Source organism: Paraphaeosphaeria sporulosa, assembly GCF_001642045.1.
Source record: "Paraphaeosphaeria sporulosa strain AP3s5-JAC2a unplaced genomic scaffold CC84scaffold_1, whole genome shotgun sequence".
In the NCBI taxonomy this organism is placed as follows: Eukaryota; Fungi; Ascomycota; class Dothideomycetes; order Pleosporales; family Didymosphaeriaceae; genus Paraphaeosphaeria; species Paraphaeosphaeria sporulosa.
Genome location: NW_017253360.1, coordinates 591,579 through 615,853, shown reverse-complemented (window position 1 = coordinate 615,853; position 24,275 = coordinate 591,579). Strand labels below are relative to the sequence as shown.

Genomic DNA, 24,275 nt, shown 5'->3' with positions numbered 1-24,275 from the left:
CACGCAGCGCGCATTTGATACCTATAGACTTAAGATACCCTAGACAGCAGGTACGGCAGATAGATTGGCGGAATAGTGTTGTGTTTACTCAATGAATTTGTGTTTTGTTATGCCACGTCGACCGTCGCGCTCGCGCTCGCGCATTTGTCCCTCCATGCGGGTAGCCCGGTTCGATTCGATTGTCCCGTTTCGGGTGCCAGACGTGATGTGGACACCAACACCACCACCACAGAGGGCTGCTTTCCCACCCTGGCGATGCGGTCGCAGCGGATAAACGGATAGATGCCGGGCCGCTCCCGTGACTGTCATGCGTTTTACATTGGATGGAAGTACTATGCGAGAGTCCATGGCTGCTGGGTCGATTGGGTGGGAGGATGCTGCAAGTGAGGCTTGCTTCAGGGTGGGAGGCCAACATGGGGAGCGGAATACCTTCCTACCTGGGTAGAGTAGCGTAGTCGGGTAAAGTGGTGCCGAGGTAGGGCGTTGGGTTGCACGTCTCGGGTGAAGGATAAGGTGGGCTTGTTAGGATGAGATGTTGTGATCGTCTGTTGTGAGAGTTCTCGGCCCCAGTACATGAAGAGTCTGAGAAGCAGTCGCTACTAGCATTTGCTTATGCGATCGATAAGTATGTCGCTGTGCATCCTTTGGACTGAGTCACTCCCTTATCTGGAATCGGCTGCTAGTCAGAGCAAGGTGTACGTGTCTGAGAGAGCACAGCAAGTTCGTAGTCCCTCAATCTATACACAACTGATTGCTGTCACGTCTTCAGTAGTACATGTAGGTATCTCGCCACCAGCTCACTTCGACTTGTCTACAAACACCACGTCGATTTTGATTTGCACAGCATACTCCCGCCGCTCGCGGAGCTCAGGCGCCCTGTCCCCGTAGCAACCCAAACTGCGAATATCCTCAGACGCACTCCAAGTCCCGTTGAAGAGCTTGTAATTATTCGCCTCTATATTGGGCAGACAGCTCAACAAGTACTTACGCGAGCGTCCAATGTCCAAACGAAATGGTGCCTGCTTGTCGTGTTTCTTGAGTCTCGCGTACAGCTTGACGGTCACGTCATCTCCTGTCTCTGGGGCAGTTGCTTGGTGCTCTGCGAAGTCCTTCCATTTGCGGGCATCGGGTTCATCTGGGTCATCGTGCTCGTCGACGGGTTTGTGGTCGAAGATGATGTCGCTACGGCAGTTGCGTAGGAGGTATTCGATGCAGTGCTTGACGGCCGGGAGGCGATCGGCGGGGAATTCGTTTGTTGTAGTAGCTTGGGTGGTGGAAGACATGCTATTCTGGTCTTGGATGTGCTGGTGCTATAATGAGGGCTAAGAAATGGAGCAGTTTTTAGGCAACTGATTTACGGTGGAGTTCTAGACGGTGACGGTTTTGGTGTACGCCTTCGACTTGAAACCAGATCTTGGTAGTAGGAACAGTACTGGACACCGAAGCAGATCACCAACGAACAGTTTATATACGGTCTTGCGAATGACTGAAGATGCCACTCTACAGAATCGTGGAGTCAAATCTGTTAGTGTTCGATCTAACGAGCCGTAGATACCTGACTTTTCGACTTTGCACCACCACGACGTACGCAACCTCTCCTTATCCTGAGAGCAGGAACCAGAATGGATATGAAGTAGGAGACCACGACAGCAAGGCAAGCTCTATCATAAGTCGCGTACTGTCGAAGCAAACTCTCTGTGTCTGACTCAGCCCGAGCACTGAACACCCATCACCATAGGTCTACTGGCGTCCTCTGAAGACACGCCACTTCAATCTGCGTGAGCAATATATTGCGAGTCGTAAACTCACTTCCTTATATGATTCGACTTGAATGCACTAAGGACCATTTGTATTCCAGAAGTTGATGCTCAGCAACTCGACATGAGTATAGGCAGGTCGTGAAGCTGATGTGAAACTTTCAATAGTTGATTGGAAGCTCGCACAGCATGTTGTACTCGGGTAAGAGCCTGGGAACGGTAGTATTTCCCAACATGACTGTATCCTGAGTTCCGATTGCATTTAGGACTGACTCTTCACACGTGGATGGTGAGTCCGACGACCTCAACGCGTACGTTCATGACTAGCTATAGTCATATTTGATAACTTGTTTAACACTTAGTAATCACCCTCCTCTTCAGTCACATATTACGAAACAGTGCACGACAGATACTTACTATAACTGAAATCTTTCGAGACTGCTTGTATGCTGTGAGGAGAAGTCTCAAAACCCACGCACGACAATAAAGCTGTTTGTGGCCCTATCTCGGAAATTCGTGTAGTTGGACTACGCAGCACATAAACTGTACCTCCCTCTAGATCTTGGCCGCTACACGTACCTTTTTCTCAATCATCAAATTTGTTGCCCACGGGCCGCATGAATGTGTGGTACTCATCCGCGTACGAGTGCTGTACACCGCTAGTCCTATGACGATGCGGAGCATCGAGTGGGAATCGACTCAAAGTGTTTTCTCAACGATGACCCAGACATTGCCCACTGGGTTCCGCTACATCATTCCCACAGCCGAAGCCTCGCTTGATGCATACTACGTCCCTATCTAGCCCTACAGCTTTCCCTCGCCCTTGATAGTATCCCTAACCAACTTCAACGCCTCGACCGCAAATTGCACCTACACCTAGTTAGCCAAACCCTTCCCATCCGCGCAGGAAGTTCAAACTCACCATATTCCCCTCCCGATCCCCACCTAACCCCGTAACCAACTCCCGAACCTCCGTCCCCTTCTCCCCCGCCACAGCCAACGCCACAAACCCTGGATCGCGGTACCTCTTCGTCCCCTTGACCCCGCCCCCAGGCCCCGCCGTCCCGCTTTCGCTGACTGTCCAATTGCTGCCGAGTGTTTTGCGCGTGTGCTCTGCCAGACCCTTCACGATGTCCGTTGTTGGGCCGGAGTAGGACTCGATGTCGGATGGCTTCCAGCCGGCGAAGGCGACGCGGGATTCGAGGGTGTAGAGGGTGAGGCCGCCGCGGTAGATGGAGGAGGCGCCGGGGACGGAGAGGAGGGTTGCGGAGATGAGGCCGCCTGCTGCCTGTGGAGGTGTTAGCTCGGGATGATTTGGGAGTTAGGGAGTAGGATGTACTGTTTCGGCGACTGAGATGGTCTCTTTGCGTTCTTTAAGGAGCGAGGCTACTTCCTGGACGATTTCCCGGAGCTCGGGGGGTGGGAACGCGGAGGTCATTGTGTGTGCACGTGTGCTTTTAGGTATGGGAGTTGACGTTAAAGAAGACGGTCCGAGAAGCTCATGATATGGGAAAGAACGAGCGAAACTCCGCGGGGGATTTGTAAGACGAGTGGACGTTGAAGACATGACGCGATGTGGGGTAGCTCCCGTCGTGCAGTAGCTCTGAGCTCTCCACTCTCCTGCGTCGACGGTGGCAGTTGAGCCGCAGCCGGTGGGAAAGGTACCATTATTGAGAGGGTAAACTTCTTCGCCAATCAAGTCTGAATTGTCTTAATGCGATAAGTCACAACAATAACATAGTCAGCCAGCGTGTCATGTTTGAGATCTCGTTTTTAACAATAGGGAGAGCGCACTCAATCGCCTGATATAACCCGCCCAAGGGCTGTCTGTTCGCGCTGGGAAGACATTTTTTGAACCAGCGAAACGCCTTACGACAAATGGAAATGATAGCTGGAGTCTACCATAAGAGAATAACGCCTGACCAACGCCGTTCGCTAACTCGGGAGCGTTGGGTATCATAAGGAAAGACGTATGTTAAAGGAATGCTATGGTGTTGCGGATGGTTGATGGGTGCGCACAAATGCGGCTAGCACCACCTCGATTGGTGATTGAGGCGATGAGTCAAGGCGAATGAGACAAGCCGACCGCAAACAGTGCGACAGTCCAGCCATGCCAACGATAGCTGCGGTCTGGCCAACCCCACAGCGAGAGATCACGACTCCGTCGGGTCCTGCGAGGGATGTGGCGTGTCGACGGGGAAGGTCGTGGCGGGGCTCACGTGCTGTGAGTTCTCGGGCGAGTTGTTTTTTGAACTCGCAGGACTGGTTGTCGGCGAGCGGTGGACGATGTAAAGCTCTGGAAACGAGTTGAAGAGAAGGCGTTTCCAGTAGGCCGTGGATGGCAAGCCAACGTTGGCGAGCGAGGATTTTAGCGTGGGCTTGTCGCGGTTGCGCTCGAGGTCCTCAGGCAAGAGGAGATCCTCGGTGCGAATCTCCAAGCGGCTGTTGCCTCGAGGGATCTCCTTCTTGGTGACACGCATGAAAGGCAACTGCGGATCTAGAGAGGTCGCCCTTCGTTAGCGAAGCAGCACGTAGAGGTACAATTTCCAACTTACCGTTATCTAGCTCGCGACACAGGTCATGCTGGGTAGATACCTCGAGCGCTTTGCAGCCCGAGCGGTACCTATACACGAGGATATTGGTTTTGTCATCCTCGTCGAGCCCAAAGAGGGCGCTGGCTTTGCTAGTCTGACTCGATCCGCCGGTCGAGTTGGACTTCCAGGTGGCCATGTCGGGCATCTGCGTGCGAGGGTGTAGCAGACCGGCGATGAGGCTGAGACGGTGGTTGGGTAGGGCTGTCGGTAGACGCGGTCGAGAATATGTTCTGTTTGCGAGCCACGAGCTCTGGTGGACGGTGCTTTGTATAGGGAAGGGCGTTGGGGCAGCGCAAGTCTGCTGATGCGAAAGCGCAGAGGTGGAGTGAGAGCCTGGGTCATCAAAGAACGTCAAGTTCAACGTCACCTTGCTGCGCCGCAAGGATCGTGGCGTACCAAGTCGGCGTCGGCCGAGGCAAGCTGATTGGCTGCACAGTTGGCAATGCGATTGGCTGCATGCTTTCACTCCATAGAGCTTAATGCTCATGTTACCCTGCCAGTTTACATTACACAAGATCTCGTTGTGGGCACGCCGCAGTGCTTGCCGACGATATGCGAGCGCAAGATGATTGAAAATGCGTCATTTGTGATACAGGATGTGCGGACTTGAAGCATCGCGAAGGACATGCATACCATGCCCTGCGCAGCTATCATTGGACGAAAATGAAAGAGACAGGATGCTTCTCGTGTCCGTATGGACGATACAGGTGACTCGGGGACGAGGTCGCCCTGGATCATCGCGGAAAGCTGGTCTCTGATGCTCTCTAAACTTATCACATGGAGGCATCATCTGGCCTGCGACCATCGGACGTTTGCTGTGCGTGCATTAGCAGCGGTTGCAGCCGCAGAATACGGGCACCCGCTATTCGCGCCGTTCGATAGTGCAATCCTCGGGCGTGTAGAGAAGTTTCTGAGCGTATTTCTGTGTAGCCGTGGTTTGCGCCCGGGAATGTGCAAGTGGTGCGTTTACCCCAGATCGGTTGGGCAAAGGATCCGCTGCGGGAGCGGGCTGATCTCATCACCTTAACGTGCGTGACACCGACCCCACGCGCCCCTGAGGATCCCTGAAGCTGTAGAATCGCGCGCAAGATGAGCCAGTATTGAAGGCCCAGCAGAGGCTACAATAAGAAGCAGAAAATGGGGTGTGAGGCGGAGCAGTGGCTCCTTTGACGACTCATCGAATCAGGCGCTATTTTCCGGGAAGGCGGCCACTTCGGGCCATCTCGTCAGCCACACCCGCGCATCACTAGCTACAACCCTCACCGAGCTGGAACATCTGTCAGATGGCTGCGAGGCCTTAAGTTGGCAGGCTCTCCCCTAGCCTTGCACTTGCACACCGCAGAAGTGCCGCATCACCTCGCATCCGATTCCTGTCGATCAGCGATCCATTCCTTCGACCACGGTTCACCCTGGGTCCACTTGCTGCTACAAAATCTGGCGCTAACCCACCGCCTTCAACATGCAGGCGTCGCTTGCTCCTCCCGTGGACTCGCCGCGGGCCCTCTCGATTATGACAACGGGCACCTCGGCCTCGGCAGCAGATAGGACAGGGCAGACGTGGAGCGTGTCGGTGACAGAGGAGAACTGCTGGGAAGATCTCATATTGACGCTAGGTATGTACAATGCGTTGATCCGTTCGCCGCTGCCGTTTGCGACCCGTTGCTTCTCTTGCTCCCTCGATCGCGCCTTCCTCGACCCGACGCATCTCCTCAACGAATACCTATCGGCGCATGGACATAAAGGCTCAGTGGCAGTAGAAGGCAGCGGTTGCTAGGCAAAATATCTTCGATTGGGTCATACGCAACGGACAGTGCTATTGCTCATCCTAGGGCAACACAGCATACTCAGACTCCTGTCCAGGCACTGTGGCTTTGCGGCGACATCCAACGTCGGGATCGCCTAGTCTTGCGCAGCCTGAGTCTGTCGACAGGGTCCTGGCATACGACGTATCTACTTCGACGGGCATAGATGCGTGCAAGAGACCCGCACACGTCGATAGCGCCACGCTACGCACTTCGGCTGCCATGAGCACCCTCACTTACCCCCGGATATCTAATCCTGTGGCCAGCCTGCCTCAACACATGCAACGCTGGGTCAACCGAGCTCTTGGCTACATGCCGATGCTTACTTTGATTGCGCTGCAGAATGCTGCGAACCGATCTCCTCACCATGGCGTGGATCTACCGGTGCAACATGATACACTATTGTGAAATGATGCTAACATACTGACAGATGGCGGCGGCATACGAGGCTACGCTAGCTTGATTATTCTCCAGCGTCTCATGCACGAAATCGCCGAATGCGAGAAGCGCTTGATTGAGGAAGAAGGACCGGTAGCGGACTCGGAAAGGACGACTTTCAACGAAGATGAGCTACTGCCATGTCATTATTTCGACTACATGTACGGAACGAGCACGGGCGGTCTCATATCAGTAATGCTGGCGCGGCTTCGCATGACAGTGCCCCAGTGTCTTGAGATCTATCGTCAAGTTGGAGAGGATTTGTTCGGACACCGCAGGAATACGCTCCCGCTGGCCACAAAGTACCATCACAAGCCCCTCGAAAAAGCCGTGAAAACGATAGTCAGCCAGTACTGCAAGCATCACGAAACCTGCACAGGCGATGACTGGCATCCATGGAACGTCGACGAAGACAAGTCACAGAGTAGCTCTTCCGCCTCTAGTATCTCTGGTCACACAGATCGGATTTGCCAATCGTAAGTATCAATAACCCCTGTGTCACCCCAAGATGTGTCAAACGAAGTTGAATAGCTGCTGACCGAGCCAGCATTTGCCTTACTGCCACTCACTCTGGAATGATTGATGAGGCTTACTTGTTGCGGACCTACGATCACCGTTATGATCCACTCATTGCTCCCGTGTGGGTGACACCTTACAATGAGGGCGCTGACAAGCTCAAGATTTGGCAAGTCACGCGTGCGACTTCAGCAGCACCTTTCTTCTTCAAGATGTTGGAAGCGGATTTCGGTGATAAGCATAAAACTGGCTTCAAAGATGGAGGAATCCGCGAAAACAATCCTTCATACGCTGCCTATAGCGAACATGCTTCATTGAAGGGCGACGAGCACGAACCTGCTTTACTACTATCGATTGGTACAGGAAGACCAGATACTAAGAACGACGGTTTCGCTTCAGTCTGGCCAGGACCTTTTGGGAAGGTCCCTTTGTTGCAGAAATGGTCTGAAAAGTTCGCTGTCTTCAAGAATGTTCTGATCAAGTACACTGAGGGGGAGGACCGTCATAAGATGATGCGCACCATCGCCCGGGGTGAACACCGCTGGTACAAGCGCCTGAATGTGGACGAAGGACTCCAAGATATGCCGCTCGACGAATGGGAAGAAGGCGTTTGGACTAACTCTGCTACCGGTATCACTAAGAAAGTTCCTGGTGGGAAATCCCTTTCAAAGATGGAAAACGTTACACACGACTACCTGGACAGAAACGACGCAAAGACAAAGCCTCCGCTGCTGGAATATGCCCCACCGAAAGTCATGCTCCAGCAAGTCGCAGAGAGACTGGTTCGGCATAGACGCTTGAGGGAAGCCACGAAGCATGATGACCTCCGCCGCTGGCAAACGCACATGGGACAGTGGCTGACGGGCACCTTGAAAGAGGAGGACGGAAAGGCGACACCTAAGCCTGGTATCAAGTCTCAGTCGAGGAGATCAAGTGCACAAACGTCATCGTCGAATCCACCAAAGGCTGCCCCAGTAGGAACATCGACTCCAATCTTGTCCGACTCTACAAACCTATCAAGCCCCGGTCCTACTGGGAAGACCACTCGCGTTGTCTCGTCCCATTTGACACAGGACGATGTTTGCGCAAAAGAGCCGCATCAGAGCGCGCAAGTGGACATCCCCGTGATCGTCACCTCAGAGCCTACCGAGCTTTTTGGTACCCAGACCAAGCGTTGAATGTGCCAGGGCAAAGGCCCAAGTTCTCAACACTGTGCTGCCCCAAGGCAGACAATGCATAGGCCGAAGAGTTTTTGCCGTGGCGTGCATAAGCATGTTAGAGCTTCATCAGGACCCAGCGGTCGTCATGCCAAAGTCTGGAAACGAAACGGGTTTGATTCCTCCAACGGTACGGATATGCATCCCTCAACGGGTTCAGTGAGCCATTTCGATAACGCACTACGCGACTTGCATAGCTCGCGAGCAAGATGGGTCCACGTCACGCAACCACGGTTGCGATTACACATTTTAGTATCCATCATTTTCGGCATAGCGAATCTGTATAGCATCTGGGGTACCGCATTCTTCCATCAACTGCAGGCGTTTGGATTTTGGATAAGTATAACACCACTGCATTGCATGAGATACCATTTCATAGTTACATCTTCATCGTATCTGTATACCTTTCTGTCGTCACAGATTCATGGAACCATGTGGATATCGCGTGGCTCTGGTGTTGGTTGAGTAAGGGTGTACCATACTTTGGCTACCAATTTATTTTCGATCGGTCCATCAAATCGGTTAAGATCCATGAAACTCATATATGATCTCGCAGACTTGTGAAAGCAGGAGTACTCGAGTCTAATCAAGCTACACTATCGTCCAGTGAAACAAAGTCTTTGTGTACCCTTGCAGAAACCCTTGAGCCATCACAGTCACGCTCCCGCAGCTCAGTGCAACACTACAAGAGCACCTCTGCCAAGTACAGCAAAACCCACCGCGTCCACCCCTGACGCATCAACGCCCTAAGAACAGGTGTCACAAAAACCAACTCCACCCGTCAGGGTCAAGGTCTTCGAGCCAATTCTGGACGCACGCACAACGATGGCAAGCAATACCACAACAGCCACCCCGACAACCTCCCGCTCGCGCCAACGTCCTTCTACCCTCACCATAACTGCATCATCACCCTTTCAACCCGAACCCGAACCCGAATCACGAACCAAAGACGATGACCTCCATTGCCTAACGCCACCGCCAACCCCTTCCCTCACACATCCTCGCGACATGCCCTCAGCAATCCACCTCCTCCACCTCCGTATAACGCACCTCGGAGCCGGGTACCTGTCCGAAATCGCATCTTCGGTGGACCCGCACCGAACCCTCCAGCTTTCGCGCTTCTTCGCGGACGGCATGCGGGAATACGTTTCAGACGTTGAGACGCTCGCCAGGGGGACCGCATACGAAGGCCTCGGCCTGAGGATGCTGCGGGATGCCGTGCTCCGGGGCCGCACGCCCCACGTACAGTGGCTGGACGTTGGCCCCGCGAACCGCATCCGGAGGAAGCAGATGATGCGGGCGGTAGAGGTGTGGTGGGACGGGCAGAGGGAGGGTAAATGGCGCGGTCACTTCGAGTGTAGGAGACGGCAGGCGGTGCAGCAAGTCGAGCGAGAGACGGAGGGGAAGAGGGCTGATGGGATGAGGAAGGTGTGTTTGCTAGCTGGGCTGCAGGGCGACGAGTTAGGCTGGAGGATGTGGTGTTGGGAGTTTGATATAGATGCTGAAAGGGATTCGAAGCAGGGGGTTAAGAATTTGGAGGAGGAATTTCGGGAGATAGGCGAGTGGCCGGAGGGCTGTGGGCCGGATGATGACGAAGAGGATGGAGATGGTTGATACGTGGGGGATGATGAAGATGCGAATGAGGGAGACGATGAGCAAAAGAAAACCTGTGGAGCCATCGAGGACGGGTGGGTTGTGATCATACCGAAGCGCGAGTGCGAGTGCTAGTGCATGTGGCACCAGACTTGAAGATCGACACCAGAGTTGACGGATGACTGGGACACGGCGATGGTAGAATATTCGTATTTAAGACAAGAGTGGAAAGCTAACCAGTCAAAGCTCACTCTTCGCTCGCGTTCAAACCGCTCCTTTAATTATACATTGTTCATTGTACATCGCTGGGCGATTTTTGTGATGCGTCATCCGTACCCGCTCAATGCTTAGTGACCCCTCCTCTCCTTGTCCGACGCCGTCTGGCTGATGTTGAGACCCAGTCCCTGGGAGTCGAGGTACACCTTGTTCTGCGACGACTGTAGGATCTGGGCAATGTTCTTCGCGTTGTCGAACTCCCTCAGATCGACGTATGACCGTGACTTCTTGATGGCGTCACCAATGAGCTCGGCAGACCGTGCCTCACCCTGTGCGCGGACAATCGTGGCCTGCTTCTCCTGACGGGCCTTGTCGACGACGAAGGCGGCGCGCTGGGCTTCCTGCTGGGCGACCTGCTTGGCTTCGACAGCAGCAGTGAACTCGGGCGAGAAGGCGAGGTGCTATGTCAAATTAGTATGGCATGACTTGTGACGTATCGTGGTTACATACCGTCAGAGATACATCATCAAGCATGATGTTGAATCTTGCCGCCCTCCGCACAAGGTTGTCCCTCACCAACCGACTGACGTTCTCACGCTGCGTGATCAACTGGCTAGCGTTGAATTGCGCCACGACGCTCTTGAGCACCTCGTTCACAATGGACGGCAGCACTCGCTCGTCGTAGTCTGTGCCCAGCGTCCTGTAGATCTGCGGCAGCGCATCAACGCGCGGTCTGGAGAGCACACGGCAGGTTATGTTGACCATCTGCAGGTCCTTTGTGCCGGTGAGGGAGGCGACATTTCGGGGCTTCGCGCGGACGTCGTAGGTAATGGGGGTCTCGAGCCACGGGATGCGGAAATGGGTGCCTTCGCTGTAAATCTCCTTCTGCACGCCGCCTATCCTGGTGTACTTGATTGCGCGGTGACCTCCGTCCACTGCCACTCCGTCAGCATTGCTCCGCCCTGGTTTCGCCCCCAAGTTGGATCTTGGAAGCTTCCGCTGGCTGACTGACCGTTGAAGAGCGCGTTGTTTGCGACATACAGACCGCCAGCGAGCAAAACGATACCCGCGAGTCCGCCAAAAGCGCCTTTGGGTGGTCCGCCGCCTGCGCCACCGAACCGTTGTGTGCGTCGCGTGAGCTCGGTCTGGATACGCTGCCAGGCTTCCTTGGGATCGGGGGCAGACATGTTGGCGGGTGAATGTCTAGGAACGGATAGGATGGCGATGGCGATGTCGTCGTAGTGGTGAGGTCGACGAAAAGATCGCGGCGACACTGCGCTCCGGCGTGCAGGGATGATGCTCTGCCAAGCACGTACCCCAGGTCGGTGGGTCGCCGCTCCCTTGCACCTCGCCGCACTTCTGAGAAGCAGCCTGCTCTTCTTCGGCGTGACTAGACGTCTGGGATTCCGGCAGCACTGGGTGGGATGTGCCAGAGCATGTTTCCATTCCCTCTCGGCGGACAGACTTCAAAACAATGGTGGACAGTCGCCGCATCCGCTCGGCGCACGGATCATCAGGCCAATCAACGTCGGAGAGTGCATGTTGCTTAAGCACAGCTGTCCAGAAGCTCCAGCCGACCTTGTCATAATTTATCTTCTGCGAGCTGGCTTGACGTCGCCTGCGCCTACTCCTCTGTTGTGATACCCCTTCTTTTCTTCTGTGTGATCCAGCAATCAATCCTTGACCCGCCCGTGTTCATTGTCGCGTGGCAGCTTTGGCTTTGTGCGACAGCTCCAGCTATTGAGGTACATGCGGGCAGCTTCAGCGCAAAACGTGTCACCAACTAACAAAGATGTAGAAGCCCAAGGCCAATTGCGACTTGAACTACCCAAGCGCAGAGTACTTATAGCAACATCCTACCACGAGATACCCAGCGCAATTGCGCCCCACCACCATGCGCCTCACCTCGCGGACCCAGAAGGCCATCGCCTGGCTTAGCCTCGCGCTCTCCACCGCCAATGCATCGTACATAATAGACAACCTGAGCTTCGGCCAGAAAGAAGGCGAGCCCATATCGCCTAATCTCCGTGGAATCCCCCACTACTTTGCGAAAGGTCTTGGGTGGGACATCGAGATACTATCCGACCGCGCGGTCCTTACGCCCCCGTGGCCCGGAAACCGTCGAGGAGCACTATGGAGCGAAGACCCACTACACCATGCTGGCGATTGGAATGCAGAACTGCACTTCCGTGCTTCAGGCATGGAGCGGGGTGGTGGGAACCTGCAGCTGTGGTACACGAGGGAGTCGCAGAAGAACGACCCGCCGGCGAGCTTGTACACTGCACCCAAGTTCGATGGGTTGGTACTGGTTGTCGACCAATACGAGGGACGGGGCGGATCGGTGCGGGGGTTCTTGAACGCTGGAGACGTCGATTTCAAGGTGGCTCATGATCTGGACCAGCTGGCTTTCGGACAATGCAACTATGCGTACAGGAACCTTGGGCGCTTCAGCGTGCTGAAGATGTCGCAGGCAAATGGCAAGTTCGAAGTCACCGTGGACGGCAACCCATGCTTCTCCACCGACAAGGCAAGCCTCCTTTCCCTCTTCACCACACATCAAGACTAACGAATCTTCAGGTCCGACTCCCCGAAGGTTACTACTTCGGTATCTCCGCCTCCTCCGCCGAAAACCCCGACTCCTTCGAAATCCAGAAATTCCTCGTCTCCACTACAAACGCCTACACGCGCGAGGAGCCCGGCTCCCACAAGCAGCAAAACCAGCAGCAGCAGCAGCAGCAGCAGCAAGACCAAAACCAACAGCAAAACGTGCAGCCCCCGCCTCGTGTCCACGGCAACTGGCTCCAACGCACCCAAGAGCAAAACAAACCCCTCGACCCCAACATCCCGCAGATGGTCGAAGATGTCTTCGCGGCCAACATCAAGTCCCAGCAAGATCAGTTCGCGGACCTGCACAACCGGCTGCAGATCATCAACCACAAGATCGACGGGCTGTACGACCTGCTCGAGAAAGTAGCTGCAAATGAGGACCAGCGCTTCGACCAGCTCATGGGCCGCGTCGTCCCGATGCACGACCAGATCTCCGCGACGATGCGGAATGTGGAGAAGGTGGAGCGCACGACTATGGAGACGCTGAGGGATCTCGAGAGCAAGGATTTCAAGGACTTGTTGAATTCGGTGCATAGGAGCATTGAGCAGGGGCACAGTGCGATGAGTGCGAATATCCCGGCGGCCATCAGTGATAGTAAGTTCCCCAAATTCCTTGACCATGTGCATAACGCTGACGCGAGACAGTCGTGGACAAGGGCAGACCTAGCATGACCTCTTTCTTCTTCGTGGTGGTTGCGGTGCAGGTCATGGTCTTGGGCGCGTGGCAGCTGTACAAGAAGAGGCGGAACAGTGCACCAAAGAAGTACCTATGAGGCTCTTGTCGGTCCGTGCGTGGTCCTTCGTTTGTTTATGATTTGATGCATGCGACTGGCTGGCTAGAGAACTGTATTATAGGTCTACTTGTGCGGCCATACAGGAAGTTTGGGCGATATAGCATCGCGGGCGGGGCTGCTGTTTGGTTGGAGCTGTAGATACAGAGTGAGTGACAAACATGTGCGCACGGCCCAAGCATACGGGGTGATTGCGAGCAGGACTTGGGATGCAGATGCACAACGTTGCTTTCTTAGGGTAGCCTAGCTCAAATACAGTGGAGGTCCGTCAAATCTCAACGCCGCGTGGTATATACAATGCGATATTCAGATCAAAACAGCTTTTACAACATGGGCTTCACAGGGTCGGCAACCTTAAAGTCGGCGCCCGTCTTCGACCGCACTTCGTCAACGGTCACGCCGTCCGCTACCTCAATCAACGTGAGGCCCTCGGTGAAGTCAACATCAAACACGCACTGCCGCACAGTTAGCCAATGCCCTCTCTCGCACAACTGGATCCACTCACCAAATCCGTAATAATCCTGCTCACGCACGCCTTCCCCGTCAAGGGAAACTCGCACTGCTTCAAAATCTTCGGCCTACCCTTTTTATCCGTGTGCTCCATCGTAACCACCACCTTCGTCGCGCTCGGGTTGCTCACGAGGTCCATCGCCCCGCCGAACCCCTTCACCTTGCCCGGCAGCATCCAGTTGGCCAGGTCGCCCCGCGCGCTGACCTGCATGGCGCCCAGGATGGTGAGGTCGATCTTGCCCGCGCGGATCATGCCGAAGGACTCTTCGGAACCAAACGTCGACGCGCCGGGCAGCAGCGTGACGGTTTCTTTGCCGGCGTTGATAAGATCCGGGTCTTCGGCGCCCTTTTGCGGGTAGGGGCCTAGCCCGAGGATGCCGTTCTCGGACTGGAGCTGCAGCTCGATGGAGGGGTCGACAAAGGAGGGCGCGAGCATGGGCATGCCGATGCCCAGGTTGGCGTACATGCCGTTCTTGAACTCCTTGGCTGCGCGGCGCACGATGCGCTCGCGTTTGTTGGCGGCGTCGCCGGCGCCCAGCGCGCTGACGGCGTCCTGGGGGTCCTTTGCGTTGACGACCTTTTCGATGTTCTTCGACGCCGTGGACTGGATCACGCGGTCGACGTAGATGCCGGGGACGTGGACCGCGTGCGGCTCGATGTCGCCGACTTCGACGATGTGCTCGGCTTCCACGATGGTTACTTTGGCATTTCGCGCCATTGCGCCGTTGAAGTTCTGCGCTGAATACCGGAACTGCAGGTTGCCCAAGCGGTCGGCCTTGTAGGCCTTGATGAAGGCGTAGTCGCCCTTGATCGCTTCCTCCATGACGTACGACTTCCCGCTGAAAACCTTGACGTCGCGCGGCGTCGAGTACTGCGCGACGGAGCCGTCCTTGTTGTGCCTCAGTGCGAGCTCGCCGGTCTGCACGACGGTCCCGAAGGCTGCCGGTGTGTAGAAAGCGGGGATGCCCGCACCGCCTGCGCGGCATCGCTCGGCCAGCGTGCCTTGGGGCGTGAGTTCGAGCTCGAGTTCGCCGTGGAGATACATCTGCTCCAGCACCTTGTTCTCCCCAACATAGCTCGCAATCATCTTGCTAACCTGCTTGCTCTCGAGCAGCAGTCCGAGCCCTGAGCCCACGACTCCGGCGTTGTTCGACACGGCGGTGAGCCCGGTGATGGACGGCGTATCTTTCACTTGGTTGATGAGGGTATCCGGGACACCGGAGAGGCCGAAGCCACCGCAGAGGAGCGTGCTGTCGGACTGCATGCCCTCAATTGCGGCCGCGGGCGAGGAATAAATCTTGTTGATCTCATTGCGGCGGAAAGTCGTCGAGAAGCTGCGGGCGACGTTGAAGTATGTCTGCAACCTGTTAGCTTGCGTGTAGACAGGATGTTGTGCTGCAATTGCCTTCGTCGTGCTCCGCGAGAAGAGTGAAGCTGTGCGGCAAGTTCGGGCTAGCGACGGCATTGTGTTTGGAGGTTCTCGGCCTGCGTGCCACGATTCAATTGCATGCGAAGCTCTGCAATACTACTAAATGTAATCCCAGAGAAAAGAGCTGATGCTGAGACAGAAGAACAAGACAAGACCCAGCTCGGGAAGTGGAGGCGCGGCTACAGCTGGAACTACTGGCATGGTGTCGCTTGTATTTGTTTTAGAGGCCTCTGGTTTCCCTCGGCATCTGACCGCGGCAGCGTTCCGAACCTGGGGTAGCCGCGGAATTGTCCCCCACGGAAGCGGTTTAAGTCGAGACGGGAGCAGCCGACGGCGGATAACACTGGAGCTTGCGTCTCATCAGGTTGTAATCTGTTTCCGTAAAGACTTTTACATCATACATTAGGTATGCCAGTCAGGGGATCTGACATGCAATGCTCAGAGGACCCAACGTAGAGCGCGAGGCCTGGGACGAGTACAGACACGTGATAAAGCCGCGCTCGGACCCGCTCCATTGGCGGGACGTTCCTGGACTGTGTACCACCCACGCCCGCCAAGGAGGACGTGTGCTTGCACATACCTCGAGCGCAGCGCAAGTCATATGGTGGGCGCCTGGGAGGCGCACGCCTACGGCTTACCCGTTGTCTAGATCCTATCGTGCAACCTGTGCCTGCGATTTTGACTTTTCCTCGCCGATCCCGAGGCATCGCCGGGCCCGCCCGCCACTGAAGCGAAAAGTATCTCGCGAGGGTATAGAGTTGGCCATGCAGGCTGACCCTGCTCACCTGGGTAGTTCCCTACGCCTAGACCATATAGGCCAGAACCCCAAACGAATCGACCAAGGCCCTGTAGACGCACCTCATACTTCTTCTAGCTACCATCCACCGGGAGCTGATCACGCGTTCGTGGAATCGCAGACACCACCCGGCTCGCCATCGCCAGCACTCCTGCTAGCCTACAGAGATCCAAATGCCAATGTCTTCGTTCCAGTCACAATACCCAAATCATCACTGCCAGCAAAGTCGGTCCCACGTACCCGAACACCAAAGGCCGGCCGGATCCCCAAACCTTCTAATTCAGGCCCTGTAGACGCACTTCACACTTCTTCTAGCTACCTTCTGGACCCTTGGCCGGCGGAAAACTCGAACAGACCTTCAAGAAACGTGGCACGCGCGTCGCATCCACCGGTAGCTGACTACGCTAATCACTCCGCTCCTACACCTCCAACCACCCCTGTCACATCCTCTCAGCCCACTTTCACAGGGCCGAAAACAATATGCCGATACTTTGGATGTGGAAAATCTCTTATGAGGTCCCCCAATGGGCCTGACCGCGATTACTGCACGATTTGCATTGCTAACGATGGCTTTCGGGTTCGTCTTGTCAGCTACCTTTTGCGTAGGTCTGCTGTGTTAACTTGCCACTAGGTACGCTCCGGGAAACCACTTGGCGTTCACGGGCCTTTAGTCCCCGCGTCCGTGTCCGCTTCAGTTAAAGATACCCAGGATGCTCTTGGCCTGTGCCTCGAGGGTGACAATTACGTTGCCGTCGAACGCGCAAAGCAGCTTGTTACTGGACTTGATCTTGCTAGTAAGCGATGTGCATCCGCACACTCGTGGAGCAATTTCATGAACGATCCGGATATTGTGAGGCCCTATGCATTGAATCTCTATTGCGTTTATGGCGACATTTGGGCATCCCCTCGCAATCGCAACCCCAAACGTTCTGCTTCCGGCCCTCTCCAAGCTGGAGTTCCGGAACACGATGAATTGTATGTATTGTGGCTCAACTTGAGGGAACTCCTGTTTGACAACTTCTTAGCATTCTCTATTATCTGATGGTTGATTTAGCTATCCGTCTAAGAAAGATAACTGCTGCCCAAAGAAAATCGCGTGCCGTCGTGCAAGTCTTCCCGAGCCCCGTTCCTGCATCCGCGGGTATAGACGATCGCGATCTTTTGCCGATTGCAACTGTTCCACGTAATCCTCAGCAACTTGAAGTGCCCGGGACAACACAGGCTAGGCATACTGGTAGCAGTGCCGACGTTTCACCGCGTTCTTTGATCGCAGCTAAGCCGCCTCTCACCGCATCAAGACACAGTACGAGCACGTCACTAGAAAGCAAGACGACAAAGAGCGGCCAGCCCCCAGTAGCAGTGAACTCTCATAGCGTTCCCAAAAAGAAGTCACGGTCGAAACTCCCTCCCATGGGGCTTGATTCTTTTCGCGTCAAGCCATTCACCCGTGAATCGCGCCCGGTGTTGTCGAATCCTGGACCTCTGCCGAATTCCGTACCTCTGCCCCTTCCTAACCAAGATGTCCATTCGCGGGAGTCCGACGCACATCAAGATCATACGTTCAATGACAACTATGATCTGTACGAAGGCCCTGGCCCGATACCATATGGGGATCCCAGAGTCCTTGAAGAACAAGCGAGAAGGCGCTCGCGTGGGTGCCTGAAGGTGCCGATAACACCAGATGCAAGCATGCCATCATCCCATAAAGCCTCCCCTATTGAGTCTAGTGTTGACTCCTCTTTCAAGTCAAACCAAAGTGCGGACACTTTCAGTGGCGGGAGCAGTAAAGCGAATCTCCTAACGACCAACTGCACCAAAAAGGCGCATTCCAATGGTGTACCCATAGTGACCCCAGATAGCAAGCGAAAACGCACAAGCACGGAATCTAGTCATAGGGTCCCAGTGACGGCCCTAGAAAGCTCCATCGCCAAACGACGGGTTACAGGCAATGCAGAATCCAGGGAAAGCGACGAAAACGAGACGGGAAAAGAAGCGGACGCATCCTCCAAATCCTCCACGGAACCCACATCGGTTGCGACTGGGAAGCCAAGTCGCAAACGCGACACAGTGAAGTATGACGGCGACGATTTTCTATCGCTGGGTGAGGCAGAAGCCCCTGCACCTTGTCTTCGCGAGAAACCTCCCATAGCTCCCCGTGTCACAGGTCGATGTGGCGGCTATGCCGGCAGTATCACCAAGCTAAACAAACTCAAAACAAGAACGAAAACAGTCTCGGCACCAACTCCAGCTACGTCCGGTTTCAAAACTTGTACGAAAACAAGAGAGAATCTTCCCAATGACATCATAAGAATGACAGTATTCACAAAGGGAAAATCCTCGCCGCGTTTTCTGTACACACGTGAAAGCGGTGTAGCTAAAGACGGACAAAGGGAAAGTGGAGACTTCGTTGAGTTACCTGGATCCAACGACGCTGAAGACGACACTGCAGTCAACAGCAGCCGTACAGCAGCCGATGACCTTGTCGAAGTGCCTGGAACCGATGACACTGGATCCGACCCTTTTTTCAAGTCAGAAACCCACGTACGCAAGGAGGTGAAAAAGGAGAAGCAAAAGGGCTCTCAAAATGCTCCTATAGAATTGAGTTCGGGCTCAGAGAGCGACAGTGACGAAGAGCCAGACGAGCCAGAGGGCTTTGATGGGCCATGCGACGATGTGGCTATTGCGCTTGATGAGCCTAGTTTCGTCTGCAATGATCTAACTCTGGATGAGCACTACCGGCTCTCTACCCACCAAGCACTCGAAGACTTACTTGCTACGGGAAACCCCAGCTCTGCTCAACTTAACACGCTATGGCAGAACATACTCAACCAATACTCGTTGGACCAGGAGTTCAACGCCTTCAAAAAGGCTCAACCTGCCCCCCAACGTGCAACAGCTCGTGAGTCACACCCGCATATATCGACTATGACCGCATTGCTGAATTATTAGGCCGTGCCCTGAAGCTGTGGGTCGTACTACATTCTGCTCTAGCGCAGTTCCGAGATGATACGCAATTCTATGGTCGCCCTGGGGAAGAATGGCGACAACACACGCGTATGCTCATGGCTATACCAGGGAGGGAAGAATGGCGCAACGCTCTTGAGGCACGTCGGAAGCTACGTGATCTTCCACTGGCAATCGAAAAAACAGGAGGGTGGCTTGAGGGTGGTCAGTTCGCGCGTGCGCTGGCAGACTTCTTTTCGGTGTTGATCCGACATGGGTGGAGGGAGCATTTGGAAGAACGCTTTCTTGCATACAACAAGAACCTCTGTCCTTGGTTTGGCTTCTTCGAACGTGGAGACGTCGATATGGACTAAATAAAGCACTACCCTCGATGCTGCTCCATGTAGCATGTAGCAGGGTTCCATACAGTATCCGTGGATGATCGCTCCTTGCTATACTCAATCTCGGTTATTGTGGGGCAATTTGGGTGTCGTATAACAACATCATACTACTGGAGCTTATGGGGCTCAATAATGCGCCCACTGATGTTACACAATAATATGATTAATTAATTTGTCTTCTAGTGTCAGATGAGGTGCTATAGATCGCTTTTAGAACTGCCGAGAGAGCAAGCACGTTGGCCTTATACAATCACGCTGGCACTGCGCGTGGGGATATCGCACCAAGAACCTGCTGACAGCTTTTACTCCTTCGATCTACTTCGTTCGTCAAGCACAACCTGGTACCAAATCCCCCGCGACCATGAGACTCTCCTTCCTCCCCGCAACCCTACTCCTCCAACATGCTGCCGGCCACTCCCTCTTCCAGCAGCTGTGGGTCAACGGTGTCGACAAATCGAACACCTGCGTCCGCACACCGCGAAGCAACAGCCCCGTCTCCAGCGTAAGCTCCAACGACATGCGCTGCAACGCTGGCGGCGCGGCTGGCGTATCTGGAAAATGTGCTGTCAACGCTGGCGACACTCTCACGGTGGAGATGCATCAGGTAGGTCTAATTAAGAATTCTACGCACCTTTGAAAAAAATAATAGTAATGGGGTGTCTGCAGCAACCCGGCGACCGCTCCTGCAAGAACGAAGCTATTGGTGGTAATCACTACGGTCCTGTCCTTGTGTATATGAGCAAAGTGTACGACCCTGCCCTTCCCAGTACAAATTCGCCATGTCGTAGACATGTCCACCTTGTACCCAAGCCCACTTTTGTAACTCAGCTAACATGGCACCCGCGAGTATAGCCCCGACGCCTCCAAAGCCGACGGCTCGACTGGCTGGTTCAAAGTCTATGAGAACGGGTGGGCGGCTGCACCGGGCAACAAGGGTGCCGCAGACAACGACTACTGGGGCGTCAAAGACATGAACAAGTGCTGTGGGAAGGTCGACTTCAAGGTTCCGAAGGACCTTGCCCCAGGGGACTACCTGGTTAGGGCGGAGGTGGTCGCGCTGCATACGGCGCAGAGCGCGGGTGGGGCGCAGTTCTATATGAGCTGTTGTAAGTGCACGGTGGTGGTGATCGCTGTGGAGTGCTAGGCTGACGATGAAAAGATCAGATTACCGTTACGGGAAGTGGAACGCTAGCGCCGGCTACGGTGAAAATTCCGGGGCTGTATGGCTCGAGTGGTGAGTTACTGTTTGGTTGACGCGGGAGCAGGGCCAACACTGATTGCTGCGTCTAGATCCTGGCATCAAGATCAACATTCACTCTGCTATTACTGGTTACACCGTCCCCGGGCCCAAGGTTATTGCTGAGGGCACAGCGGTAACGCCTGGAAATCCTGTTTGTGCGGCGAAGAGAATCCGGGGTGCGAACAATGTCTTTACGTTCTGATGAAGCAGATCACCGGATCTGATGAGGGATTTTGAGCGGGATTTCTCTCATGTTGTTGCTGATTTGGCGAGGGACAATATGTCTTCATCGGCTTCTCACTACATGTTTCGTCCCAGGTCAAGTGAGCATCTCTCACAGCCAGAAATCAAACCCATATCGGCTACAAGCCTTCAACATGTTTATTTCCGTGTTAGCGAGGAGCATCTCATCAGAAGGTCGTTTTTGGGTGCAGTGAAAGCAGAGCGAAACCCTAGCGCGTCTGGTGACTATGTTCAACTCGGACTAGCCTGTGGTCAGCCGGCCAGTGACGGCACGCATTACCCGACGGTAGTGGGTCTCTCAAAAGTCCACTTCCGCAACCTTCGTCCAGCCATATTTCATACATCCGAAATATGGGGGGCTCAAGGTCCTACGGTGCGACCTCAGCTGCAGGACCAGACGACAATCGATCGACCCCTGCAGTCACGGACCACCAAGTTCAAGATGCAGAGGAACAAACTCAGCATCCTAGCGCGAGGCGAAAATTGAAGCAGTTCTACGAGAGGAACTTCGGCCTTTTCCTTGTCTTTTTGGCTCAGACATGTGGATCAGTAGTGCGCGACACCGTCTCCAAGTTTGCCTAGGGTTAGAGCACTGACATTCACAGATGAACACAGCAGCGAAACTGCTGGCCACGGGCTACGAAACTAAATTCCATGCCTTGCAGATCATCTTTGTTCGCATGTCCTGCACAACTATCTTGAGCTGCTTGTACATATGGTATAACAGGATCCCGAGATCCCAGGGCGTGACCGGCTTGTTGATACTCCGCGGAACAGCGGGGTTCATTGGGCTCTTTGGTCTCTATTGTAGGTTACGTTGACGAGCCCTGTTGTCCATGACCTAACGTATGCTTATAGACTCACTCTCCTGGCTTGAGTTTGCTGACGCGACGGTGATCACATTCATCGTCCCCACAATGACAGCCCTGGTCTGCTGGGTCTGGCTGCGAGAACCCTACACCGTGAAAGAAGCACTCGCCGGACTCCTCGCCTTCACTGGCGTTCTGTTCGTCGCTCGTCTAGCATGGCTTTTCCGCAGCGCACCTCTTGACCCAATCTCAGGCGAGCCAGCAGAGCCCGTTGAAGGCCCAGACAGCAGCTCGTTGAGCCTACTTAGTTTCGGCATCCTGGGCGGAAAAGCGCCTTCTCTCCCTCCAGTTTCGGCTGAGCAAAGAACCATCGCCATCATTCTAGCTGTCCTCGGAACTTTTGGAGCATCAACAGCCTATGCCACCATTCGAGTCATAGGCAAACGCGCCCATTCCCTCATTAGCGTAACATATTTCGCATTCCTCTCCACAATCGGCTCCGCGCTCATCATCCTCGTTCATCCCGACCTGCAGTTCGTCATGCCCGAAGACCTAAGCCAGTGGGGACTCATCGCCATCATCGGACTCGCAGGATTCGCACTCCAGTTCCTCCTCACCGAGGGCTTGCAAAGAGAAAAGGGTGGACGGGCTACTAACCTTACGTATCTGCAGCTGGTCTTTGCGCTGATTGTGGAACGTCTTGTTTGGGGGACTACGCCGCCGCTTGAGAGTTTGTTTGGCGCGGTGCTGATCATCGGGGCTGCGGTATGGGTGAGTCTGCAGAAGAATGCGGTGAAGGAGAAAGGGAGCAAAGCTGTCGACGAAGAGAGCAGTTTGCTGGGAGATGAACAGGGGGAAAATGAGGTTCGGAGGAGGAGTCTTGCTTCTGCAGAAGAGTAGGAGCAAGCATAAAATAAAAAAAAGGAAAACATCGAGGTCTATCCACCGCATCCGACTGAGTCTTATAATGTCCGTCGCGGAACACGAGCTCCATCGGCTGCTCAATGCCCAACATCGTACATTTCAACCACTACGAACAGCTCAATGTCAGACTCAATTGTTCCTGCTCCTCGGTATCGTGAAGCCAAACCTGATAACCTTATACGACTCCCAACTCATCTCTTCAAGTTGCCATCCCGGCCCTCAACTCAGCCTCCCAATTCTCCACAAAGCGCCTCGTCAACTCATACATCTCCATGGTCCACGCGCTCTCCGCATCTTCCATAACCCTCCTCTTATACCCCTCATTCGCCCACACAGTCGCCTTCTCCCAGTCACCAATCCGCGCATGGCTGATCGCCGTAATCCGATACGTCTGCGCATAGTAATCTGCGAGTCCCTCTTTCTCCACCAGACTAGCTAGCTCCAGACTCGACGCCGCGTTCTTCCGCGCTTTCCTGATAGCGGAGGGGTGCGTGGGTGCTGTCAAGTTCATCTGTGCAGAGAACGCACGCAGAGCTTGCTCGATGTCCACGCGCGATCTGTCCGAGCGATGCAGATCAACTGGATGCTGCGAGCACGCTGGACACGTGCAGGTGAACCCGTACCGTGCAAGCTTCTTCTGCCGTTCCTCGCGGGGCAAGAGCAGCGAGATAAATGACACGAAGATCTCCTCTCCCGCCTCGATCTCGCGCGTCGCGTACACGAAACGCCGCTTCAGCCTATCGTTCCAGTAATAAGCTGCATTCGGCCGGCATGAATGATTGATCCTCGCGATCTTGGGGAACAGTCCGATCTCGGAACCTGTGTCGTATGCGTTGTTGCGGAAGATGAGTCCGAGGATGTCGAGGTTGGATCCGTATCTTTGGAGGTCGATTGGGAGGACTGAGTAGGTCAGGTCGAGGACGCTGTGTTTTTGCGCTTCTGATAGGCGGTTGTATTCTGCGTGTACGAGCTGGGAGATGACGGGTAGTGGATAGCCTGTGCCTGGGGCGTGTTTGGGAGGTTTTATGGTTATGACGGGGGCCTCGCGCATGATGATTGAACCGGTCTCCAATGTGTGCGCTGCGAAAACACCGAGGCCCTTGCCGGGACTTGGTTCGACCATGTAAGGAAGAGGTGGGTAGGGACATTGTGTTTGGAAGGGGTGGGTTGGACATGTTGCATAGTGGGCGGGCAATGGCAGGAGGAATGGTAGAATATGCATCGTGGTTAGTAGTGCTCAATAGTTGAGGTGATGAGAAATTGCGTTGTTCAAGACGAACATCTCTAATCTGGGGTTGAGGCTGGGGATTGAGCTGATGTTTCGGAAAGTTGTTTCATACATGTAGCGTCGCGCTGCAGCGGCCTCGACATGCGACGATCACCGCATCAGAAGCTAAAACTTCGCGTCAGCCCCAAGATACCTCACGATTTGCTGGTTTCTATGGAACA

General features: G+C 54.6%; 12 protein-coding genes across 12 annotated transcripts; 6 read left to right on the top strand and 6 right to left on the bottom strand.

Annotated features, from left to right (window-relative positions):
• Nucleotides 1–84: 84 nt before the first annotated feature.
• Nucleotides 85–1,283, bottom strand: CC84DRAFT_1170272 (uncharacterized protein; the record flags this gene model as incomplete). Its single annotated transcript, XM_018179846.1, has 4 exons — nt 85–249; nt 438–582; nt 802–955; nt 989–1,283. 4 exons carry the CDS (start codon nt 1,281–1,283, stop codon nt 85–87), a joined length of 759 nt encoding a protein of 252 aa, XP_018041721.1.
• Nucleotides 1,284–2,561: 1,278 nt separating this feature from the next.
• CC84DRAFT_1077180 (competence/damage-inducible protein-like protein cinA) lies at nt 2,562–3,195 on the bottom strand (the record flags this gene model as incomplete). Its single annotated transcript, XM_018173740.1, has 3 exons — nt 2,562–2,627; nt 2,680–3,045; nt 3,097–3,195. The coding sequence occupies 3 exons, from the start codon at nt 3,193–3,195 to the stop codon at nt 2,562–2,564; spliced, it is 531 nt and encodes a 176-aa protein (XP_018041720.1).
• A 356-nt stretch (nt 3,196–3,551) lies between these two features.
• On the bottom strand, nt 3,552–4,786 carry CC84DRAFT_1133055 (uncharacterized protein). Its single transcript, XM_018175960.1, has 2 exons — nt 4,313–4,786; nt 3,552–4,254 (listed from the first exon to the last, which is right to left on the bottom strand). The coding sequence occupies exons 1-2, from the start codon at nt 4,494–4,496 to the stop codon at nt 3,911–3,913; spliced, it is 528 nt and encodes a 175-aa protein (XP_018041719.1). The 5' UTR covers nt 4,497–4,786; the 3' UTR covers nt 3,552–3,910.
• Nucleotides 4,787–6,505: 1,719 nt separating this feature from the next.
• On the top strand, nt 6,506–8,717 carry CC84DRAFT_15413 (FabD/lysophospholipase-like protein). The gene is made up of 2 exons (XM_018185389.1): nt 6,506–7,067; nt 7,139–8,717. The coding sequence occupies exons 1-2, from the start codon at nt 6,634–6,636 to the stop codon at nt 8,283–8,285; spliced, it is 1,581 nt and encodes a 526-aa protein (XP_018041718.1). The 5' UTR covers nt 6,506–6,633; the 3' UTR covers nt 8,286–8,717.
• Nucleotides 8,718–9,149: 432 nt separating this feature from the next.
• CC84DRAFT_1211013 (uncharacterized protein) lies at nt 9,150–9,938 on the top strand (the record flags this gene model as incomplete). The annotated part of the gene is made up of 1 exon (XM_018182341.1): nt 9,150–9,938. One exon carries the CDS (start codon nt 9,150–9,152, stop codon nt 9,936–9,938), a length of 789 nt encoding a protein of 262 aa, XP_018041717.1.
• Nucleotides 9,902–11,487, bottom strand: CC84DRAFT_1158895 (uncharacterized protein). Its single transcript, XM_018177094.1, has 3 exons — nt 11,146–11,487; nt 10,644–11,068; nt 9,902–10,594 (listed from the first exon to the last, which is right to left on the bottom strand). Exons 1-3 carry the CDS (start codon nt 11,318–11,320, stop codon nt 10,265–10,267), a joined length of 930 nt encoding a protein of 309 aa, XP_018041716.1. The 5' UTR covers nt 11,321–11,487; the 3' UTR covers nt 9,902–10,264.
• A 387-nt stretch (nt 11,488–11,874) lies between these two features.
• Nucleotides 11,875–13,755, top strand: CC84DRAFT_12922 (concanavalin A-like lectin/glucanase). The gene is made up of 4 exons (XM_018185364.1): nt 11,875–11,878; nt 11,932–12,660; nt 12,711–13,335; nt 13,386–13,755. The coding sequence occupies exons 2-4, from the start codon at nt 12,028–12,030 to the stop codon at nt 13,511–13,513; spliced, it is 1,386 nt and encodes a 461-aa protein (XP_018041715.1). The 5' UTR covers nt 11,875–11,878; nt 11,932–12,027; the 3' UTR covers nt 13,514–13,755.
• On the bottom strand, nt 13,521–15,798 carry CC84DRAFT_1200644 (3-oxoacid CoA-transferase). Its single transcript, XM_018181676.1, has 3 exons — nt 15,447–15,798; nt 14,037–15,398; nt 13,521–13,986 (listed from the first exon to the last, which is right to left on the bottom strand). Exons 1-3 carry the CDS (start codon nt 15,504–15,506, stop codon nt 13,855–13,857), a joined length of 1,554 nt encoding a protein of 517 aa, XP_018041714.1. The 5' UTR covers nt 15,507–15,798; the 3' UTR covers nt 13,521–13,854.
• Nucleotides 15,799–15,925: 127 nt separating this feature from the next.
• Nucleotides 15,926–19,761, top strand: CC84DRAFT_1253825 (uncharacterized protein). The gene is made up of 4 exons (XM_018184408.1): nt 15,926–16,843; nt 16,898–17,241; nt 17,292–19,165; nt 19,216–19,761. The coding sequence occupies exons 1-4, from the start codon at nt 16,235–16,237 to the stop codon at nt 19,581–19,583; spliced, it is 3,195 nt and encodes a 1,064-aa protein (XP_018041713.1). The 5' UTR covers nt 15,926–16,234; the 3' UTR covers nt 19,584–19,761.
• Nucleotides 19,762–19,771: 10 nt separating this feature from the next.
• Nucleotides 19,772–21,248, top strand: CC84DRAFT_12843 (uncharacterized protein). Its single transcript, XM_018185357.1, has 5 exons — nt 19,772–20,214; nt 20,277–20,356; nt 20,463–20,716; nt 20,770–20,844; nt 20,901–21,248. The coding sequence occupies exons 1-5, from the start codon at nt 19,972–19,974 to the stop codon at nt 21,050–21,052; spliced, it is 804 nt and encodes a 267-aa protein (XP_018041712.1). The 5' UTR covers nt 19,772–19,971; the 3' UTR covers nt 21,053–21,248.
• CC84DRAFT_12844 (uncharacterized protein) lies at nt 21,249–22,914 on the top strand. The gene is made up of 3 exons (XM_018185358.1): nt 21,249–21,645; nt 21,699–21,900; nt 21,952–22,914. The coding sequence occupies exons 1-3, from the start codon at nt 21,445–21,447 to the stop codon at nt 22,800–22,802; spliced, it is 1,254 nt and encodes a 417-aa protein (XP_018041711.1). The 5' UTR covers nt 21,249–21,444; the 3' UTR covers nt 22,803–22,914.
• A 111-nt stretch (nt 22,915–23,025) lies between these two features.
• Nucleotides 23,026–23,949, bottom strand: CC84DRAFT_1211006 (SET domain-containing protein; the record flags this gene model as incomplete). The annotated part of the gene is made up of 1 exon (XM_018182340.1): nt 23,026–23,949. One exon carries the CDS (start codon nt 23,947–23,949, stop codon nt 23,026–23,028), a length of 924 nt encoding a protein of 307 aa, XP_018041710.1.
• Between the last annotated feature and the right edge of the window lie 326 nt (nt 23,950–24,275).

Excerpts from the sequence above, each read along its gene's own strand:
- CC84DRAFT_1200644 (XM_018181676.1), bottom strand. The coding sequence starts at position 15,506 with ATGCCGTCGCTAGCCCGAACTTGCCGCACAGCTTCACTCTTCTCGCGG. Across the intron at positions 15,399-15,446 it reads TCTCGCGGAGCACGACGAAG|ACATACTTCAACGTCGCCCG; the intron begins GCAATTGCAGCA and ends AACAGGTTGCAG. Across the intron at positions 13,987-14,036 it reads GCAGGATTATTACGGATTTG|TGCGTGTTTGATGTTGACTT; the intron begins GTGAGTGGATCC and ends ACTGTGCGGCAG.
- CC84DRAFT_12922 (XM_018185364.1), top strand. The coding sequence starts at position 12,028 with ATGCGCCTCACCTCGCGGACCCAGAAGGCCATCGCCTGGCTTAGCCTC. Across the intron at positions 12,661-12,710 it reads CATGCTTCTCCACCGACAAG|GTCCGACTCCCCGAAGGTTA; the intron begins GCAAGCCTCCTT and ends ACGAATCTTCAG. Across the intron at positions 13,336-13,385 it reads CCCGGCGGCCATCAGTGATA|TCGTGGACAAGGGCAGACCT; the intron begins GTAAGTTCCCCA and ends GACGCGAGACAG.
- CC84DRAFT_1133055 (XM_018175960.1), bottom strand. The coding sequence starts at position 4,496 with ATGCCCGACATGGCCACCTGGAAGTCCAACTCGACCGGCGGATCGAGT. Across the intron at positions 4,255-4,312 it reads GTGTCGCGAGCTAGATAACG|ATCCGCAGTTGCCTTTCATG; the intron begins GTAAGTTGGAAA and ends CGACCTCTCTAG.
- CC84DRAFT_1253825 (XM_018184408.1), top strand. The coding sequence starts at position 16,235 with ATGCAGGCTGACCCTGCTCACCTGGGTAGTTCCCTACGCCTAGACCAT. Across the intron at positions 16,844-16,897 it reads TTGCTAACGATGGCTTTCGG|GTACGCTCCGGGAAACCACT; the intron begins GTTCGTCTTGTC and ends ACTTGCCACTAG. Across the intron at positions 17,242-17,291 it reads GTTCCGGAACACGATGAATT|CATTCTCTATTATCTGATGG; the intron begins GTATGTATTGTG and ends ACAACTTCTTAG.
- CC84DRAFT_12844 (XM_018185358.1), top strand. The coding sequence starts at position 21,445 with ATGGGGGGCTCAAGGTCCTACGGTGCGACCTCAGCTGCAGGACCAGAC. Across the intron at positions 21,646-21,698 it reads CTCAGACATGTGGATCAGTA|ATGAACACAGCAGCGAAACT; the intron begins GTGCGCGACACC and ends TGACATTCACAG. Across the intron at positions 21,901-21,951 it reads TGGGCTCTTTGGTCTCTATT|ACTCACTCTCCTGGCTTGAG; the intron begins GTAGGTTACGTT and ends GTATGCTTATAG.
- CC84DRAFT_15413 (XM_018185389.1), top strand. The coding sequence starts at position 6,634 with ATGCACGAAATCGCCGAATGCGAGAAGCGCTTGATTGAGGAAGAAGGA. Across the intron at positions 7,068-7,138 it reads ACAGATCGGATTTGCCAATC|CATTTGCCTTACTGCCACTC; the intron begins GTAAGTATCAAT and ends TGACCGAGCCAG.
- CC84DRAFT_1158895 (XM_018177094.1), bottom strand. The coding sequence starts at position 11,320 with ATGTCTGCCCCCGATCCCAAGGAAGCCTGGCAGCGTATCCAGACCGAG. Across the intron at positions 11,069-11,145 it reads AAACAACGCGCTCTTCAACG|TGGACGGAGGTCACCGCGCA; the intron begins GTCAGTCAGCCA and ends ACGGAGTGGCAG. Across the intron at positions 10,595-10,643 it reads TTGATGATGTATCTCTGACG|CACCTCGCCTTCTCGCCCGA; the intron begins GTATGTAACCAC and ends AATTTGACATAG.
- CC84DRAFT_12843 (XM_018185357.1), top strand. The coding sequence starts at position 19,972 with ATGAGACTCTCCTTCCTCCCCGCAACCCTACTCCTCCAACATGCTGCC. Across the intron at positions 20,357-20,462 it reads CTTGTGTATATGAGCAAAGT|CCCCGACGCCTCCAAAGCCG; the intron begins GTACGACCCTGC and ends CCGCGAGTATAG. Across the intron at positions 20,717-20,769 it reads GCAGTTCTATATGAGCTGTT|ATCAGATTACCGTTACGGGA; the intron begins GTAAGTGCACGG and ends GACGATGAAAAG.